Source organism: Schistocerca piceifrons, chromosome 4, assembly GCF_021461385.2.
Source record: "Schistocerca piceifrons isolate TAMUIC-IGC-003096 chromosome 4, iqSchPice1.1, whole genome shotgun sequence".
In the NCBI taxonomy this organism is placed as follows: domain Eukaryota; kingdom Metazoa; phylum Arthropoda; class Insecta; order Orthoptera; family Acrididae; genus Schistocerca; species Schistocerca piceifrons.
Genome location: NC_060141.1, coordinates 528,726,968 through 528,746,704, shown reverse-complemented (window position 1 = coordinate 528,746,704; position 19,737 = coordinate 528,726,968). Strand labels below are relative to the sequence as shown.

Sequence of the window (19,737 nt, the reverse complement as noted above, 5' to 3'; positions counted from 1 at the left end):
TTAAACGCGATCGCACAAAGAACCTAAGAGCAGGACTACGTAGATTCTGTATGACACAAAACTCTACGCATCGAGTTTCTCATTCAGAAATAATATTGAATGTTTGTTCGTTGTGAGAGACTCGTGCTGTGCTTCGTGTGTCAAGGAGGAAAGCCTATACGTATGTGTCAGAATTCCATAGTGACAGCTATGTCAGCTGTCGATATTGTGATTTAGTGTTCTGCGATACTGCTGTTCGCGTTGGTTGTGATTGCGCGACTATCATGCGGATACGGTCTGATATTCCGGCCTGACGAACTTGAAAGCGCTCCTAAAATTTGCGAACGCCGCTGTCGCCATCTCAGCACTGTGCGCTGGCCACGCCCTCGCGGCAGCGCATGGAACCCGACGTGAGCCACAGTCCTTCCACCTGGAACACAGATTGTGCAACAAACATCAAACTGCTGCAGGTCTTACAAAATCGATGATTTCGGTGCATACCTGGGGTACCCAGGTGGGTCAGGTTCCGTGACTTGCACCAGGAACTCGACATCCCGTCTATACAGGAACTTGTCATCTCCCACACACGCAAACTTTTGGACAAAGTGGACGTGTTGAGGCCTTCGACAAAACAACTGTGCTATACCGGGACAGTCGCCCTCGCGCGCCGCCACCGCATCCGGGTATTTGTAGCCATTATTGAGGTGTCACAGTGAATTTAAATAAAGCCAAATGAAATCAACCCACACCTCATATTGCCTCAAGCCCCCCCCCCCTCCCCCACCCGTCCCAGAACGGCTTAAACGACTTCTTAGAGCCCACAGCACTCCTTTCCCTAAAATAAAGAGTGAATTGCCTTCACTTGTCACCCAGAAGTTCAGCTACCAAGGTGGTAGCACTTCAGCGCACAAGCAGCCAAAAAAAAGAAGCCCTGACTTCAGTCACGTTCCGAATGTGATCTCGTTCTGTTCGCTACACTCGTCGTTCTTTGGTTCCTGATATAGCTTCATCTAGGCTCTCGATTTCGTTCGGTCTCTGTACTTGTCATTCTGCCATTTTGTCTTCGTTATCTGTCCATCGTCATTTGTTGCCTTTCTGTGGTTTACGGCGAGTCACTGTCGACGCTCTCGTCCGGTCGCCTAGTGTCTCCTGGTTGTGTCCGTTTCCGATTATTATATATGGAATCTATTCGTTCAGGAGGGTCGTACTCGCCGCCATGAGGGATCGCAAAGGGCCCGGCGATTAGCACCTGATAGACCTCGTTTTGTCGCATGGTCATGTAGAGATGTACTGCGCATACCTTGAGTGTGAAACTGAGCTGTTTCGCAGCAAGGGAAGTTCCCAAAGGGACAATGCGACAACATCCAGAGCACCACTCACACCATGACGACCATTGTTGTGGCTGCCACTGAGTCGGCGGCAGAGAGAGGTGGCGATGATGGTGGGTCCATCGACAACACTGCATACAGGAGAGGCACCAAATCGTCTTTTCAGACAAGTTCTGATCTTGTAAACAGCATCCGCGTCTAGAAGATCCGAAGAGAACGAAATTTGCCAGACTGCAATTCGTCATCGTCATATGGGCCAGCACTCGTCACGATTAAATGGGATTCCATTGGGTATGCAACACAGTCACCTCTTGTTTTTATAGTCAGTATTTTGGACAGCAGGCGTTACATTTCAGACGTGTTAAGGCCGGTGTCTCTGCCATATTTTCGAGGTCTCCATGACGTTATCATTGAACAAAATAACTCAAGGCTTCGCGATAGGTGTGATGTCCAACGTATCTCGACAAAGAGGAAGTTGTTCTGAACAAAATGTTTCCCAGATCTGTTTTACAATGTAAATATGTGTTCATGTATTGCCAAGACCGTCAAGCCACCACTCTCCAGCCACTAAGATTGATGGCAGTTGGAGCAGAAAGGGATGACGTAGATGTATCTGTGATCCAAATTCAGCTCAGTTCCACTCGGTGCCTAGCCGAATTAGAGCCACTGTCTCTGTGTACCAAATTTCGCACTTTGCATACCTCCAAATCAGCTACAAATGTAATCGCGTATTCTTCCTACTGTACTGCATACGCACAAGAAGTAAAATTTCGCTTTTTTGCTATCTTTTTTGGTGTTGAAATTTTAATTGGCTGTAGCGTATTAATGGCGAAGCGCCAGCTACTCGATCCAATCTCCAATATGTTACTACTGCTAGTGTTTGGACGAGCGAAGAACTTCATTTATTGGCTGCAGAAATTCTGGTATGTTGAACAGGTTTGATGAAATGCGGTAGCTTCCTGATGAACTGCATTTCAAAGAGGACTCAGGCAAGGAGATTCGCAAAGCTATTCACAGTAGTCCTTGAAAAAGAGGAAGAAGCAGTACATGTCTGGCTCGTCATCTGTATGCTGACATCAATTTACAGTTTGCCTCCTGTGTGAATATAATTTCAATACCTAGTTTAAGAACATAATGGAGCAGTTTTCAGATAAAGCACGAAAATCATAGTAAGACTAAAACATCGAAAAGAAAATAGTGTGAATCCACGATGAACTCATAAAATATGTTGATGAGTTTTTGTTTTTATGGTAGCTGGAAATAACAACTGGATAGGTACCACAAAAAATAAATAGAAGATTAGAAATGGCCTCAGTTCTTTTGGTAATCTAAATAGATTTTCAAAAAAAACATAGAGTACGACGTGTCTGAAACGAAAAGGTAACTATCAGTGTTCATTACTTTTCACTTATGGAAGTGTGGCATGGAATTTTAATGCATAATTCATTAAAAACCTAAGGATTATGTAGCGAGACCATCCACAAACCATGGCCCTTGCGGCGATGGGGTGACTTGCGTATGTCAGCGATACAAACAGCCATACTGTAAGTGCGACCACATCGGAGGAGTATCTGTGGAGAGCCCAGACAAACATGTGATTCCTGAAGAAGGGTAGCAGCGTTTTCAGTAGTTTCAGTGGAAACAGTCTAGATGACTGGCTGATCTATCTGACACTGTAAAATTAGTCAACACGGCATCGGTATGGTGGTAATACGAACGACTGAAAGCAAGGATCTCCTCAACAAGAAAAAGTAACTGGTAATCTGCGTGTCGTTGCATGGAAAATTTGATTCCTTAATTGGGTAGGTAGAGTATTTTAAAAAGGGATATTGATAGTCTGAAATGAGATATAGCGGAAATTAGTGAACTGTACTGGCAGGAGGAGCAGGGTCTCTGCTCTGGTTCGTTGATTGCGAAACAGCATACTGTACCGTCAGTGAGTAGGACGCAGGAGCGCCTCCGTGTTACTGCTAACTATTTGGGCGGCGGCTGCTATCACGAACCTGTCAGCAGCCATAAACTGGACGGCAATGAAGCAGCTATGACACATCGATACTGGCGAGACGCTTTGGTGCCGTTACTGCGTATTCTTGGTGTACCAGTTGTCCAGAGGAGGGCAAGAGTAAGCTCGTGAAATGTAAAGTGTAAACTGCTTAAAAGTATTGTGTTCTGAACAATGTAATGGTTCCTTGGAAACATCTATACTGTTCCAGGGGATGTGCGAACACGCGTGAACATTGTGGAACCATCAGCTTAGTAAAACACCAGTAGCTGCTGCACCCCTGACTCCTTAAAGCATCGAATTCCCACATTTGAAGCAGCTTCAGAAGTATAACTACTTTACAAATGAGTTAAAGCGTTAAGTAAATGACATCAAGCGTGTAAAATGTGTTTTACTGAAGACATAAAACCGTAATTACGGTGGTTATGTTAGCTTCGGGTAATTCAGCCTCAGACGGAAAAGTTTAGACAAAGTTCGAAATTACGTTTAAAAGTCATGTGAGGTCACTAAGTGCTCTCGTTGTCAATTATTGCATGGGTATAGTCTGGTTAATTTGCGATCCATTGTAGGGAAAGCTAATTTTTCAGCATTTCAATGTTTATAACGCCATATCTCCTGAAGTATATGTCGTACAATAATAATTTTTTGCACGTGTGTGCAGTTGTACTTGTGGATACTATCTGCAAAATGTGTTGCAAGTAGAACAAATAGTAAAGCAGTAATAAATTAAGACGTCATGCGTGATACTGACTTTTTACTGTATGAACAGAGGAAATGTCGAAAGCGATAATTCTTTTTTTTACTTTCATTATTCTGAGTGGAGCGTTAGCAAGTAGATTTCGGAAAGCTTTGAAATTGTGTGTAAATAAGTGCCCTTATTCTCCAATACTGGATGAAAATAGTCTGTATAATTAGCATGGCGTTTGTTAAGCTGCCTCTAGACATAAACACAGTTTCAGACTTTATTTGCCTTATCCTGTTAATTATTTAACCCAAGAGTAGGTCATGACAGCTTTTTAAATTTTTGAATTCAGTCAGTAATTATGTGAAATAATGGAAATTAAATTTTTGTTTCCCCTGGAAGCCAAGAGGTAGGCTACCTACAGTTTGGGTTGTGCACTGATTTAATCGTTTATTAATACAGATGGTTAAAAAGTACCGGCGCGAATTATTTACGAAACTATGGATAAATTGGTAGAAGCCGACATCGTGGAAGATTGAATTGGATTCCGGAGAACGTAAGAACACACAATACTAATCCTCCGACTGACCTTTAAAGATAGACCGAGGAAAGACAAATCCATATTTATTTATAGCATTTGTATATTTGGAGAAGGCTTCGGATAACAATGAATGGAGTGCACTTTTAGGAAGACAGAAGATGGCAGGAATAACACAGAGGGAGTGAGAAGTTACGATTTCTACGGAAAGAAGACTGCACTTATAAGAGTCGATGGACATGAAAGGGAAGCACTATTTGCGAAGCCACTCTATATCTACATGACTACTCTGAAATTCGCAGTTAAGTGCCTGACACAGAGTTCGCCGATACACTGTCACTCTACACTGAGGTGACAAAAGTCTTGGGATAGGGATATGCACACATACGGATGGCGGTAGTATCGCGTGCACTAGGTATAAAGGGGCGGTGCATTGACGAAGCTGTTATTTACCAGGTGATTCACGTGAAACGGTTTCACGTGTCATTTTGGCCGCATGACGGGGATATACAAAGCGGTGTGATAATTGGAGCACTGGACAGGCATTCGGGAGAACGACGGTTCAAACCCGCGTCCGGGTAGCCTAATTTAGGTTTTCCGTGATTTCCCTAAATTACTTCAGACTAATGCAGGGATGGTTCCTTTAACAGGGCACGGCCGACTCTTCCACATCCTTCCCTAGTCCAATGGGAGCGATGACCTCGCTGCTTGGTCCCCTCCCCCGAATCAACCAACCAACCAAGGTTGGAGTTACACGAATAAGACAGTCCATTTCGGCATTCGTGAGCCAATTCAGTATTTCGACATCCAAAATGTCAAGTGCGTGCAAAGATCACCAATTTCGTCAGTTAATTCTAATTACGCACAACCCAGTGGCCGACGACTTTTACTCAACGACCGAAAGCAACGGTATTGGCGTAAACATTTCAGTGCTAACAGACGAGCAACACTGCGTGAAATTACTGCAGAAATCAACGTTGGATGCCCGACGAACGTATCCGTTAGGACAGGGAGGTGAAATTTGGCGATAATGGGAAATGACTGCTGACGACGGATTCGATTGCCTTTGCTAACAGCACGACATCGCGTCCAGCGCCTCTCCTGGGCTCGTGATCTTATCGGTTGGACCCTAGACGACTGGAAAACCGTGGCGAGGCCAGTCAGCTACTTCAGTTGGTAACAGCTGATGACGGGGCGCAGACTCCACGAAGCCATAGACCAAAGTAGTTAACAAGGCACTGTGAAAGCTGCTGGTAGCTCCATAAAGATGGAGGGTCCTCTCGTCCAACTGAATCGGTCATGGTTATGTTCGGCTAATTGGATACAAGCTGGAGCTATTCACGGACTTCATGTTCCCAAACAACGAAATGGTTCAAATGGCTCTGAGCACTATGGGACTTAACATCTGAGGTCATCAGTCCCCTAGAACTTGGAACTACTTAAACCTAAGTACCTAAGGACATCACACACATCCATGCCCGAGGCAGGATTCGAACCTGCGACCGTAGCGGTCACGCGGTTCCGGACTGAAGCGCCTAGAACCGCTCGGCCACATCGTCCGGCTCCCAAACAACAATGGAATTGTCACCGGCCCACTATTCTTCGTGATTGAACATATTGCACAATTAGAGTGATGATCTGCCCACTCAGATCGCCCGATATGGATCGCATGGAACATTTGTGGGACCTAATCGAAAGGTCAGTTAATGCACAAAATCCGGCACCGGCAACACTTCAGCAATTATGGACAGCTATAGAGGCCGCAGAGCTAATTATTTCTCCAGGTCACTGCTCACAACCGTATTTTTGTTGAGTCCATCGCAAGGCCGAGTTGCATCAATACAACGGGCAAAAGGACGTACGACACTGTAATAGGAGGTATCCCATGACATTTGTCACCTCAGCGTATTTCTCTACCGTTTCGCTCTCGAACGGCGCGCGAGAAAAGCGAACACTTAAATCTCCTGTGTGACCTCTGGTTTCTCTTATTTTATTACAATGATCACTTCTTACTATTATGATGCGCATCGAAAGAATATTTTCGTATTCGGAGGAGAAAGTTGGTGACTGAATTTTCGTGAAAAGACCATGCCGCAACAAGAAACGCCTTTGTTTCAGTCATTACCACCACAACTCGCGTATCATATACGTGACACCCTCTCTCATATTTCGTGATAATATTAAACGAGGTGTCCTTCATCGGACTTGTTCGTGGCTCTCCGTTAATCCTGTCTGGTAAGGAACTTGAAACACCTGGTTAAATCCGAAGGACAGAATATGTAGTTGGAATGGTGGAAAGGGGCCAGAAATGAGCGGCTGTCAGTTACACTCGAACACATATAACTTTATTTAGTTGCCCAAACATTACAGAATAAATTTCTGAGCTTAACTATCGACTGAATATGTCACACAATCTTATGGCTTAAGGGTACAACCTCTTTAAATTTTAAAACGACTGAAGGTCGATGATTCAAAACACAACTACAATAAATTTTTACAAGGAAGAAAGCCCAAGGCTTTATCCTTAAATAATTTTTTTTTTAAATGAACTACAGTAAATTTTCAAAAGGCAGACAGCGCAAGGTTTTATCGTTAAATAATATTTCAAATGAGGCTGAAGGCCCAAAAAATCTAAGACTTGACAAGTAAGGAACTTTAGTTTTAAAGCAGCTGAATGCCCATTATTTAAAACCCAACTAAAAGCAAACAGAGTCAAACTGTCGGCTCTGAGCCATTAAAATACACAATCAAACACCAATAAGAAAGGCAGTGAAGCCAGCGACGTTCAGAAGTTTCCGGGAGTCGCTCTGCACTTGAAATATTAACGTTCGCTTAGGGGACACAAGTAGTCGGCCCAACTTCAAATAACCAAAATACAGTTAAACTCCACCGGATGGTGGCCAAACTCTCGCTAACTCGAAGAAAACTCGCTGTTGCTCACGGAACCACCCCCCCCCCCCCCCCCCGAGCCAATCATGAAAACCAACGGCACAATGTGAACAGACTGACTTCGGTAGTTAAATCACCACTCAACTTTGATGACCTGGGTCGGTGAGCCACGAACCTCTTAGCAATCGGAACACCTCCCACACACCCCGACACTGCGTAGAGACCTCCAAGGGGCCTGTCCCACTATGCCGCGCGGAGATTTCCCGGCTGATCCACACCAACCGACCGACTGCCACACATCAGCACTGAGACAGCACTAAAATAAGTGCGCAGTCGACATCAAAAACTACACACAGTTTCACGAACACTTGCACGAAGGACTAGACAATATTAACGGCAGCGACAGTGCAATAACAAGGACGAATCACTAGTCGGCAACCCGTAAACGATCGCCGGCCAACATACACGTTGTCCAACAAGACGACCGACCGACGGCCAACCATGGTGGTCCGCACGCAAGTGATGTGTATCGGCAACCGTCGGGCGAGTCATGGCTATCCGGACCTCACTGCAGGTGCGCCCCGACTGAACTTCTGCCGCGTCCTAAGTCAAACACTGCCAGGTCGAAACTGCACTGCTAGCGCCTCCCAAGTCACTGGCAGATCCGAACTAACTCCGAACACACGACAACCGGGAATTAATAGCAGTCAGCAAAGACAATACGCCAGGGCTTATATCGATAAGCGCCGCTGCTGCCGCTCACGGGCAGGCAAGGTGGAAACTCAGTGATACCAGTAATTGAAATTAACATAACGAGGTGGTAGTACATCTACATCTACATCTGCATCTACATCTACATCTACTGATTACTCTGCAATTCACATTTAAGTGCTTGGCAAAGGGTTCATCGAACCACAACCATACTATCTCTCTACCATTGCACTTCCGAACAGCGCGCGCGAGAAACGAACACCTAAACCTTTCTGTTCGAGCTCTGATTTCTCTTATTTTATTTTGATGTTCATTCTTACCTACGTAGGTTGGGCTCAACAAAATATTTTCGCATTCGGAAGAGAAAGTTGGTGACTGAAATTTCGTAAATAGATCTCGCCGCGACTAAAAACGTCTTTGCTTTAATGACTTCCATCCCAACTCGCGTATCGTATCTGCCACACTCTCTCCCCTATTACGTGATAATACAAAACGAGCTGCCAATTTTTTGCACCCTTTCGATGTCCTCCGTCAATCCCACCTGGTGAGGATCCCACACCGCGCAGCAATATTCTAACCGAGGACGAACGAGTGTAGTGTAAGCTGTCTCTTTAGTGGACTTGTTGCATCTTCTAAGTGTCCTGCCAATGAAACGCAACCTTTGGCTCGCCTTCCCCACAGTATTATCTATGTGGTCTTTCCAACTGAAGTTGTTCGTAATTTTAACACCCAGGTACTTAGCTGAATTGACAGCCTTTAGAATTGTACTATTTATCGTGTAATCGAATTCCAACGGATTTCTTTCGGAACTCATGTGGATCACCTCACACTTTTCGTTATTTAGCGTCAACTGCCACCTGCCCGACCATACAGCAATCTTTTCTAAATCGCTTTGCAACTGATGCTGGTCTTCGGATGACCTTACTAGACGGTAAATTACAGCATCATCTGCGAACAATCTAAGAGAATTGTTCAGATTGTCACCCAGGTCATTTATATAGATCAGGAACAGCAGAGGTCCCAGGACGCTTTCCTGGGGAACACCTGATATCACTTCAGTTTTACTCGACGATTTGCCATCTATTACAACGAACTGCGACCTTCCTGACAGGAAATCACGAATCCAGTCGCACAAATGAGACGATACCCCATAGGCCCGCAGCTTGATTAGAAATCGCTTGCGAGGAACGGTGTCAAAAGCTTTCCGGAAATGTAGAAATACAGTAAAAACGGGATGTCAAATGAGATATGGCACGACACGAGCCACGCGCGGCTTAGACGTCAAGGTGAGATCAGTTTGTAGCCTATCCCAGATGTTATTAAAATTGTAAATTGAACAAGCTGTGACGGAAATCGAGGAGAGATTTGGAGATCGAGAATTAAAGTTGCCACCGGGGTTAATTTTGTCGCTGGAGGGCGAACACAACAGAAGTATTCTTTGTTTCCATAGTGGAAGACTGTGGAATGTTGGTAATGGCTAGAGCTGTCACTCCCAGTCCGCCGTGGGCTGACTTGTTGCGGAATGGGCTGTGTGCTGGCGGGCGGCTGCCGAGGAGCGAGACGCCGGCCGGCGCGCGGCCTGTGTTTACAAACACTGCGTCCCAGCAGGCGCGCCGCGCGCCCGTCGCGTCGCCCCCTCCCGTCTAACCCGGCAGCGCTCGCGCCGTCTGCAGTGGCGTAGCGCAGCGGCGCGGATTTCCCCACCTCGCCTTGCCCAATCCCAGCCCGGGAAATAAATCCGGCTGTTTTATGCTAACATTAGAGCCGACACGTTTCCTCAAAGAAGAGGCTTTTATAATAACTCTTTCCGCTAATGTTCGCGCTTGTTGTGCTCTTCAGTCCCAAAGCTGCTTAGATGCAACGTTTCACGCCAGTCTGTGTTGTGCAAGACTTTACATATCTGCAGCACTACTGCAACCTACATCCAATTCAACCTGATTACTGTAGAAGAATATAATAATTCCAATCCCAAAGAAAGCAGGCGTTGACAGATGTCAAAATTACCTAACTATCAGTTTAATAAGTCACGGCTGCAAAATACTAACGCGAATTCTTTACAGACGAATGGAAAAACTGGTAGAAGCTGACCTCGGGGAAGATCAGTTTGGATTCCGTAGAAATATTGGAACACGTGAGGCAAAACTGACCCTGCGACTTATTTTAGAAGCTATATTAAGAAAAGGCAAACCTACGTTTCTAGCATTTGTAGGCTTAGAGAAAGCTTTTGACAATGTTGACTGGAATACTCTTTTTCAAAGTTCTGAAGGTGGCAGGGATAAAATACAGGGAGCGAAAGGCTATTTACAATTTGTACAGAAACCAGATGGCAGTTGTAAGAGTCGAGGGACATGAAAGGGAAGCAGCGGTTGGGAAGGAAGTGAGGCGGGGTTGTAGCCTCTCCCCGATGTTGTTCAATCTGTATATTGAGCGAGGAGTAAAGGAAACAAAAGAAAAATTCGGAGTAGGTATTAAAATCAATGGAGAAGAAATAAAAACTTTTAGGTTCGCCGTTGACATTGTAATTCTGTCAGAGACAGCAAAGGATTTGGAAGAGCAGTTGAACGGAATAGACGGTGTCTCGAAAGGAGGATATAAGATGACATCAACAAAAGCAAAACGAGGATAATGGAATGTAGTCGAATTAAGTCGGGTGATGCTGGGGGAATTAGATTATGAAATGAGGCGCTTAAAGGAGTTTTGCTATTTGGGGAGCAAAATAACTGATGATGCTCGAAGTAGACAGGATATCAAATGTAGACTTACAATGGCAAGGAAAGCGTTTCTGAAGAAGAGAAATTTGTTAACATTGAGTATAGATTTAAGTGTCTGGAAGTCGTTTCTGAAAGTATTTGTATGGAGTGTAGCCATGTATGGAAGTCAAATATGGACGATAAATAGTTTGGACAAGAAGAGAATAGAAGCTTTCGAAATGTGGTGCTACAGAAGAATGCTGAAGATTAGATGGGTAGATCACATAACCAATGAGGGGGTATTGAATAGGATTGGGGCGAAGAGGAGTTTGTGGCACAACTTGACTAGAAGAAGGGATCGGTTGGTAGGACATGTTCTGAGGCATCAAGGGATCACCAATTTAGTATCTGAGGGAAGTGTGGAGGGTAACAATCGGAGAGGGAGACCAAGAGATGAATACACTAAGCAGTTTCAGAAGGATGTAGGCTGCAGTACGTACTGGGAGATGAAGAAGCTTGCACAGGATAGAGTAGCATGGAGAGCTGCATCAAACCAGTCTGAGGACTGAAGACCACAAGAACAACAACATAGGAAATCTCATTTTCTGGTGTGTTATTATCTAAAATAATCCCCTCGTCATCGCCTTACGTAATGAAACTACGAGGGCTATTCGGAAAATAAGGAACGATAGGCCGCGAAATGGAAACCAGTGAAAATCAGAACTGTTTTATTTGCAGTAGTTAGCGAGAACTTTCAGCTACTTATCTCTATAGTCGCCGATCCGACTTAGACGTTTGTCGTAGCGTTGTACCAACTTTCCAATACCCTCGTTATAGAAGGCAGCCGTCAGTGCTTTCCGCCAATTTTGTACGCTGGCCTACAGCTCGTTGTCTGTGCCAGAATTTTGTCTTCATAGCCAGCGGTTAAAGTGAGCAGAGATGAAACTCAGAGGGAGACAATTACGGGCTGTATTGTGGGCAATCAAACATTTCCAACTGAAAACGATGTAGGAGCATCTTCATTGCCCCTGCAGAATTCGGCTGAGAATTGTCTTGAAGAAGAAAACGCACAACAGTTATGTAATGTTGGCTGCATAGGTGCAGGCGAAATTTCTCATCAGGCCCTCGTACTTGGCGGGAGACACTATGGTTCTAGGTTTCTCTATGTGCTCTCTGTGTGCTCAGAACTAAAAAGAACGACGTGGTGCGATCGTCGGGCATACACACCTGTGGAAAACTTCATCGAATTTTCACTGTGGCTTTCATTTCGCGATCGATCGTTCCTTACTTTCCGAATAACACTCGTACTTTCCATTAACTTTGTTTCACTTTTCTTGATACTCATCCTCTAGGTTCTTTTCGAGAAACTATACATTCCGTTCATGTGCTTTCCCATAAGCCCATTGCCGGCTCCGAAAAAACAGCAGTGTCAACAGGAAAGCTCAGAAATTTAATTTCCTCACTCTGAACTTAAATTTATTATGAAATTCCTCCCCAATTTCTTCCACAACTTGTTCATGTTATAGATTTAATAACACCGCAGACCCTGTTTCCTCGACTGTTGCTTCCCTTTCATAATGGCAGTCTCGCTCCGTGCAAGCTGTAGATTTTATCCTTACTAAATTCAGAAATTCAAAAAGTGTTTTGCAGTGAGCAATGTCAAACGTTTTCTCCAAGTCTGCGAAAAAAATTGCGCCCGCTTTCATCAGCATCTTGTCTGTTTCAAATCTGCCCACTCCTTTGCGATTCTCCTCAGTGTTGTGGATGACGAGTAACATGCTGGTCTAATGGTAACCTCCACTGAGATTGTCGTTTTATTTGAAAATGTGGGTAGCGTCTTCTGATATCTATGATTTTGCTCTTGGCTTTTCTTATTTTCGTATCCTCCTGTTCTCCTCTTTTATTGTCGTTAGGATGAGCGACGTTGAAAATTATCGTCCGAATATTACATCTCCTTTCTGTAATTATCATTTCAATATGTACCCTTCTGAATTCCAGCATTACCAATGGAAGGCGCCACGAACTAGTAAGTCATTTTCTGACAGGTGTGCGGATACTTTTGATCAGATAGTGTAAGTAGACATATGTAGAATGAAATAGATTATTTACACAGGGTGAGTCGCGTAAGACTTTAAGTTCCAGGCAGCAGGTTAAAGGCACGAATAGTCTCATATATAGGAACCACAAAAGAACGGTCCCGCATAATTACAGACCAATATGCTTAAATTCGACCTGCTGCAAAATTCATAAGCAAGTTTGGTTTGTGGGTCGTTCAGCTGCGCGGTCGGGGATCGTACCCGAGACCCCGTTATCTAGAGACAGCAACGGTAACCAATGTTTTTATTTTTTTAAAAATCTCATTTTGTTGGATATTGTTCGTTGCATTTGTTCGAGGCGGAACGTCATCTGCCAGCGTGTGTGCCAACATTCGGAGATGGTGGTGTTATGGTGTGGTCTGGGATTTTATATCCGCCCGGGGACTGGATGTCTGTGTTGTCCTCATCATTTGATCATCATTTGGAGAAGTGGCGAGAGTGGACCGTGAAAAGATTGGGAATTTCTATGGGCGCTGATAACCGCGCCCATGACGCTTGTTCAAGTTCATCGTTCTTCCACTCTTCAATCGTCCAATGTTTACGCTCTTACAGTAGGCAAGGCCTCGCCATTTATCAGCATCATGTGTGGCTTATGAGCAGCCGCTCGACCATGAAATCCTAGTTTTCTCGCCGGACACGGTGGCCGAGCGGTTCTAGGCGCTTCAGTGCGAAACCGCGCAACTGCTACGGTCGCAGTTACGAATCCTGCCTCGGGCATGGATGTGTGTGATGTCATTAGGTTAGTTAGGTTTAATTAGTTCTACGTTCTAGAGGACTGATGACCTCAGATGTTAAGTCCAATAGTGCTCAGAACCATTTGAACCTAGTTTTCGCACCTCCCTGTCAGTCAACATACGAGGTCGGCCTGTACGCTTTTGTGCTTTTCGTGTCCCTTCACGTTTCCACTTCAGTATCACATCGGAAACAGTGGACCTAGGGATGTTTAGCAGTGTGCAAATCTCTCGTAAAGACGTACGACACAAGTGAAACCCAATCACCTGACCACGTTCGAAGTGCGTGAGTTCCGAGGAGCGCTCCATTCTGCTACTGAAGTCACTGATGTGCAGTACTCGGTAGTAGGTGGCAGCACAATGCACGTAATATGAAAAACGTATGTTTTGGGGGTGTCCGGATACATTTGATCACATAGTGTATACACAAAGGCACGCTGCAAGGTAATGCCTCCGAACTCTGTATGTGAAAACTCTTAAAGCTTTTAAAATTAAATAGAAGTTGCAGGTATTCTATACACGTATTCTTAATGTCTACATATGTATAGCCTTCTGTCGCCTAAGGGCTCCGAATAAGGGCATAAAACATGGCAGAGTGTAACGCAACAATGTTGGTGCATAGGAAACACCGTGTTGTAATGGAGCACTCTCTCCATCACCATAACAATACCAGACCACACGAGCGCTGCGACATCTGCAACGATCCAAAGCCTTAGGTTCACTGGCATCAGTCATCCTCCGTACGGTCGTGACTTGGCCCCATCCGATTTTCATCTATTTCCAAAACTTAAAGAACACCTCTGAGAACTTGGCTTTGATAGTGACGAAGTAGTGCATCCAGAGACCCCGTCAACGATGTTCAAATAGCTCAAATGGCTCTGAGCACTATGGGACTTAACATCTGGGGTCGTCAGTCGCCTAGAACCTAGAACTACTTAAACCTAACTAACCTAAGGACATCACACACATCCATGCCCGAGGCAGGATTCGAACCTGCGACCGTAGCAGTCGCGCGGTTCCGGACTGAAGCGCCTAGAACCGCTCGGGCACCGCGGCCAGCGTCAACGGTGTCAAACGTTCTACAGTGATGGTATCAACAAACTGGTCTCTTCGCGGTAAATGATAAAAATCAAACAGTTGCAGGACAAAGATTTATTAAAATCCTTGACCACGGTTTCGGTGTTCACAGGCGAAGTACTGATGCTGTGCTGTGTTCGCATCGACCCTCATAATTATGTTGTATAAATGGAGATGATGTTTTAACTACTGACGACTCCTTTGGCACGATTGTTTTATGTATCTCCACTGCAGGATGTGATTTTAGTGTATTTTACTTCTGATGAAGGTATATTTAGATACACCGAAACCGTGGTCAAGGATGACTGTGCTGCAATATAAGTATTCAGATATGCAGAATAAAGATGTAGGATGTTAATAGCGTTTGTTTTACTTAAAAGCGTTAAGAGTTTTCTGATAAAGAGTTCGGAGGCATTACTTTTCAGCACAGGGGCTGTGATGTGAAAGGGGAACCCAGGGATAACAGCAACACCATTCACAGTTAAAAAATTTTAACAGAAAATTTATTTGACAATTGATAAGCTTAATTTGATATAGCAACCTTAACTAATTTATGATAATGAAATCCTAAGAAGGAGAATTTTTTTTCCGATCTCACTCACTTTGAACGATATCAGAGATATTTAAATTAATGATCTCTTAAAAAATCCAAATGAATAAAAGTAAAAATGTTCTTAAATACATTGTATCATAAACAGCTTCAACAAATCCAAAGAAAATATTCAGAATAATGATATTTTAAGTAAGCTGTTTGGTTTGCATACCTAGCAGTTATTAAGGCCACCAACATCTTGAACTACCTGCAATTTCTAGACCGCGTCCCAAAACTTAAGTCTAACAAATACCGACTTCAAGAAAACGTCTTATTAAATTTATAACATCAAGAATACCAACGCAGGTAAGACCGTAAGGCACTTCATTTCAGAAACAATAATTCTCAACAGACACGACTGACTAAAACAGTAAAACCAACATTCCATAACTGGCTAGTAATAATTTACAGAAATAAATACGTGATTAAGTGAATTAAATGCACTTGCACTGAATGTAAGAAAGTACTGCTAACCAAACACTTAAATACAGTGCCGTTGCCAAGTGGCAAGCAAATCAAGCACGGCACTTTAACAGAAACCTTTAAACATATACTACTGGCGATTAAAATTGCTACACCACGAAGATGACGTGCTAGAGACGCGAAATTTAACCGACAGGAAGAAGATGCTGTGATATGCAAATGATTAGCTTTTCAGAGCATTCACACAAGATTGGCACCGGTGGCGACACCTACAACGTGCTGACATGAGGAAAGTTTCCAACCGATTTCTCATACATAAACAGCAGTTGGCCGGCGTTGCCTGGTGAAACGTTGTTGTGATGCCTCGCGTAAGGAGGAGAAATGCGTACCATCACGTCTCCGACTTTGATTAATGTCGGATTGTAGCCTATCACGATTGCGGTTTATCGTATGGCGACAGTGCTGCTCGCGTTGGTCGAGATCCAGTGACTGTTAGCAGAATATGGAATCGGTGGGTTCAGGAGGGTAGTACGGAACATCCTGCTGGATCGCAACGGCCTCGTATCGCTAGCAGTCGAGATGACAGCCATCTTATCCGCATGGCTGTAACGGATCGTGCAGCCACGTCTCGATCCCTGAGTCAACAGATGGGGGCGTTTGCAAAACAACAACCATTTGCACGAACAATTCGATGACGTTTGCAGCAGCATGGACTATCAGCTCAGAGACCATGGCTGCGGTTACACTTGACACTGCATCACAGACTGGAGCGCCTGCGATGGTGTGCTCAACGACGAACCTGGGTGCACGAATGGCAAAACGTCATTTTTTCAGATGAATCCAGGTTCTGTTTACAGCATCATGCTGGTCGCATCCGTGTTTCGCGACATCGCGGTGAACGCACATTGGAAGCGTGTATTCGTCATCGCCATACTGGCGTATCACCCGGCGTCATGGTATGGGGTGCCATTGGTTATACGTCTCGGTCACCTCTTGTTCGCAATGACGGCACTTTGAACAGTGGACGTTACATTTCAGATGTGTACGACCCGTGGCTCTACCCGTCATTCGATTCCTGTGAAGCCCTACATTTCAGCAGGATAATGCACGACCGCATGTTGCAGGTCCTGTACGGGCCTTTATGGACACAGAAAATGTTCGACTGCTGCCCTAGGCAGCACATTCTCCAGATCTCTCACCAATTGAAAACGTCTGGTCAATGGTGGCCGAGCAACTGGCTCTTCACAATACGCCAGTCACTACTCTTGATGAACTGTGGTATCGTGTTGAAGCTGCATTGGCAGCTGTACCTGTACACGCCATCCAAGCTCTGTTTGACTCAATGCCTATGCGTATCAAGGCCGTTATTTCGGCCAGAGGTGGTTGTTCTGGGTACTGATTTCTCAGGATCTACCTGTATGCACCCAAATTGGGTGGAAATGTAATCACATGTCAGTTCTAGTATAATATATTTGTCGATTTATCATCTACATTTCTTCTTGGTGTAGCAAGTTTAATGACCAGTAGTGTATTTACTTATAACTGACGTCACGTACATAACTTAGTCGATAATAATCCAAGGCCAAGGCGCCAACCTGATCTGCCTTGTCACAGCAATATTATAGATACGGTTACTGCATCGGGCAGTTTACTTCCTCCATCAACGGATCGGCCCAGACCATTTGAACCGCCAAAAAAGAACTTGAATTGCTTGCCCAATAACATGGAGGGTAAAGGCGACCAATTACAGGAGCCGAGGAGTAGTGCACTAAAGCAGACGTTTTCAATCGCTGGAATTGGCTCCATCAGGCAGCGCACAAACGAAAGACAGTCGTAGCCGACAAGGCAGCAGCAAAATGGTTCAAATGGCTCTGAGCACTATGAGACTTAACTGCTGTGGTCATCAGTCCCCTAGAACTTAGAAGTACTTAAACCTAACTAACCTAAGGACATCACACACATCCATGCCCGAGGCAGGATTCGAACCTGCGACCGTAGCGGTCGCGTGGTTTCGGACTGTAGCACCTAGAATCGCTCGGGCACTCCGGCCGGCCAAGGCAGCAGCAGCCGACAGACTAAGGACCTGTCTCAAGACCCCGTGCGGGCCCACAATACTTCCTGTCACGATCGCCGTCCGCACGCGTCTCCAAGTTATCGCCACAACCCAGACCTCTCTCGCCTAGTTTTTCTACTCGACCTGTCGGAATGCTCGCAAAGATTTTCTTGCCGAAGGAAGTCGTCCCATCGCCTTGAGCACCAAGGGTCAGTCTCCATCTTTCCGATGCATCCTTTGCATTTCCAGCGATGCCTTTAATGTAGTTACCTCGGAGTAAGATCGGCCGCCTCGTTTGTTGCAGAGCCAGGCGATGCGCATCGTGCGAACCGTGGGGCAGGCCTTCGAGGTGTGCCACAAGCTGTCGGCTGCGGCGGGCAACGCGGCCGACGACGACGACCAGGACCTCGCGGGCACCGCGTCCACGGCGGCCATGGACGCGGCCGAGGCCACCACTGGAGTCACGGGGGTCGAGCGCAAAGGTAAAGGCAGGCGCCGCTTCTGTGTACCACGGCTGGAAACTCCTACCTAAGATTTTTTTGTTGTTGAGTCATTAGTCTGCTGACTGATTTGATGCGGCCCGCCACGAATTCCTCTCCTGTGCCAACCTCTTCGTTTCAGAGTACCACTTGCAACCTACTTCCTCAGTTACTCTGGATGTATCCCGATCTGTGTCTTCCTCCACAGTTTTTGCCCTCTACAGCTCCCTTCAGTACCATGGATGTCTTCACAGATGTCTTCACAGATGTCGTATCATCCCGTCCCTTTTCCTTAACTGTGTTTTCCACACATTTCCTCTCCGATTCTGCACAGAACCTCCTCATTTCTTACGCTACCAGTCAACCTAATTTTCAGCATTCCTCTGTAGCACCAAACCTCGAATGCTTGGATTCTGTTCTGTTTCGGTGTTCCTACAGTCCATGTCTCACTACCATACAATGCTGTTCTCCAAACGTACATTCTCAGAGATTTATTCCTCAAATTAAGGCCTATGCTTGATACTAGTAGACTTCTCTTGGCCAGGAATTCCCTTTTTTCCATTGCTAGTCTGCTTTTGGCGTCCTCCTTGCACCGACCATCATTGGTTATTTTGCTGCCTAGGTAGTAGAATTCCTTAACTTCATCTTTTTCGTGATCATCAGTTCTTATGTTAACTTCCTCGATGTTCTCATCCATGCTACTTCTCATAAATTTCACCTTTCTTCGATTGACTCTCGATCCCTATTCTGTGCTAATTAGACTGTTCATTACACTTAACAGAGCCTGTAATTCTTCTTCGCTTTCCCCAAGGAAAGCATTCTCATCAGCGAATCTTATTATTGACATCCTTTCGCCTTGAATTTTAATTCTGCTCTTGGACCTTTCTTTCGTTTCCAGGTTTCTATCATCGCTTCTTCGATGTGTAGACTGAGCAGCAGAGGTGAATGATTACATCTCTGTCTTACACCATTTTTTATCCGAGCACTTCGTTCTTGGTCTCCCTCTTGGCTGTTATACATATTCTTCCCGTAAGTCTAGGTGTACAGGCAACCAAACCAGCGTTTATAAGATTTTTAGATTTAAGAAGAAGCATTTGACATTGTTGCTTTGAACACAATCTGAGGCAGCGAATATAAAATACAGAGATCGAAACACCTACGTAAACAATGCTGAATTTATAAGAGTTGAGCGATATGACACGGAACCAGTGCTTGAGAAGGGAGCGAGAAGTATTGTATTCTGTCTTCTATCGCGCCCCGACACTAAGTCACTACCCCACAATGGACTCGGCGTGACCTGCGTGGCGCAATCAGAACGTTAATAACAATGTCGATGTACTCTCTGTTCATCCACCTTGGATACAGAACAGCGGCTGGTCAGACATTTACCGAAGAAAAATCGCAAACAGAGGTATATTTTCAGAAGTTGTTATCTCACTAAGACTTCCGGTTTCGGCATCTCGTTAA

At 45.0% G+C, this 19,737-nt stretch overlaps 1 protein-coding gene across 1 annotated transcript in view; it reads left to right on the top strand.

Annotated features, from left to right (window-relative positions):
• LOC124795983 (carboxyl-terminal PDZ ligand of neuronal nitric oxide synthase protein) overlaps nt 1–19,737 on the top strand; it is a 975,569-nt gene that overhangs the window by 832,983 nt on the left and 122,849 nt on the right. Inside the window, exon 6 of the mRNA XM_047260064.1 lies at nt 18,096–18,273. Within this exon, the coding sequence (XP_047116020.1) occupies nt 18,096–18,273 (178 nt within the window). The remainder of the gene's footprint in view (nt 1–18,095; nt 18,274–19,737) is intronic.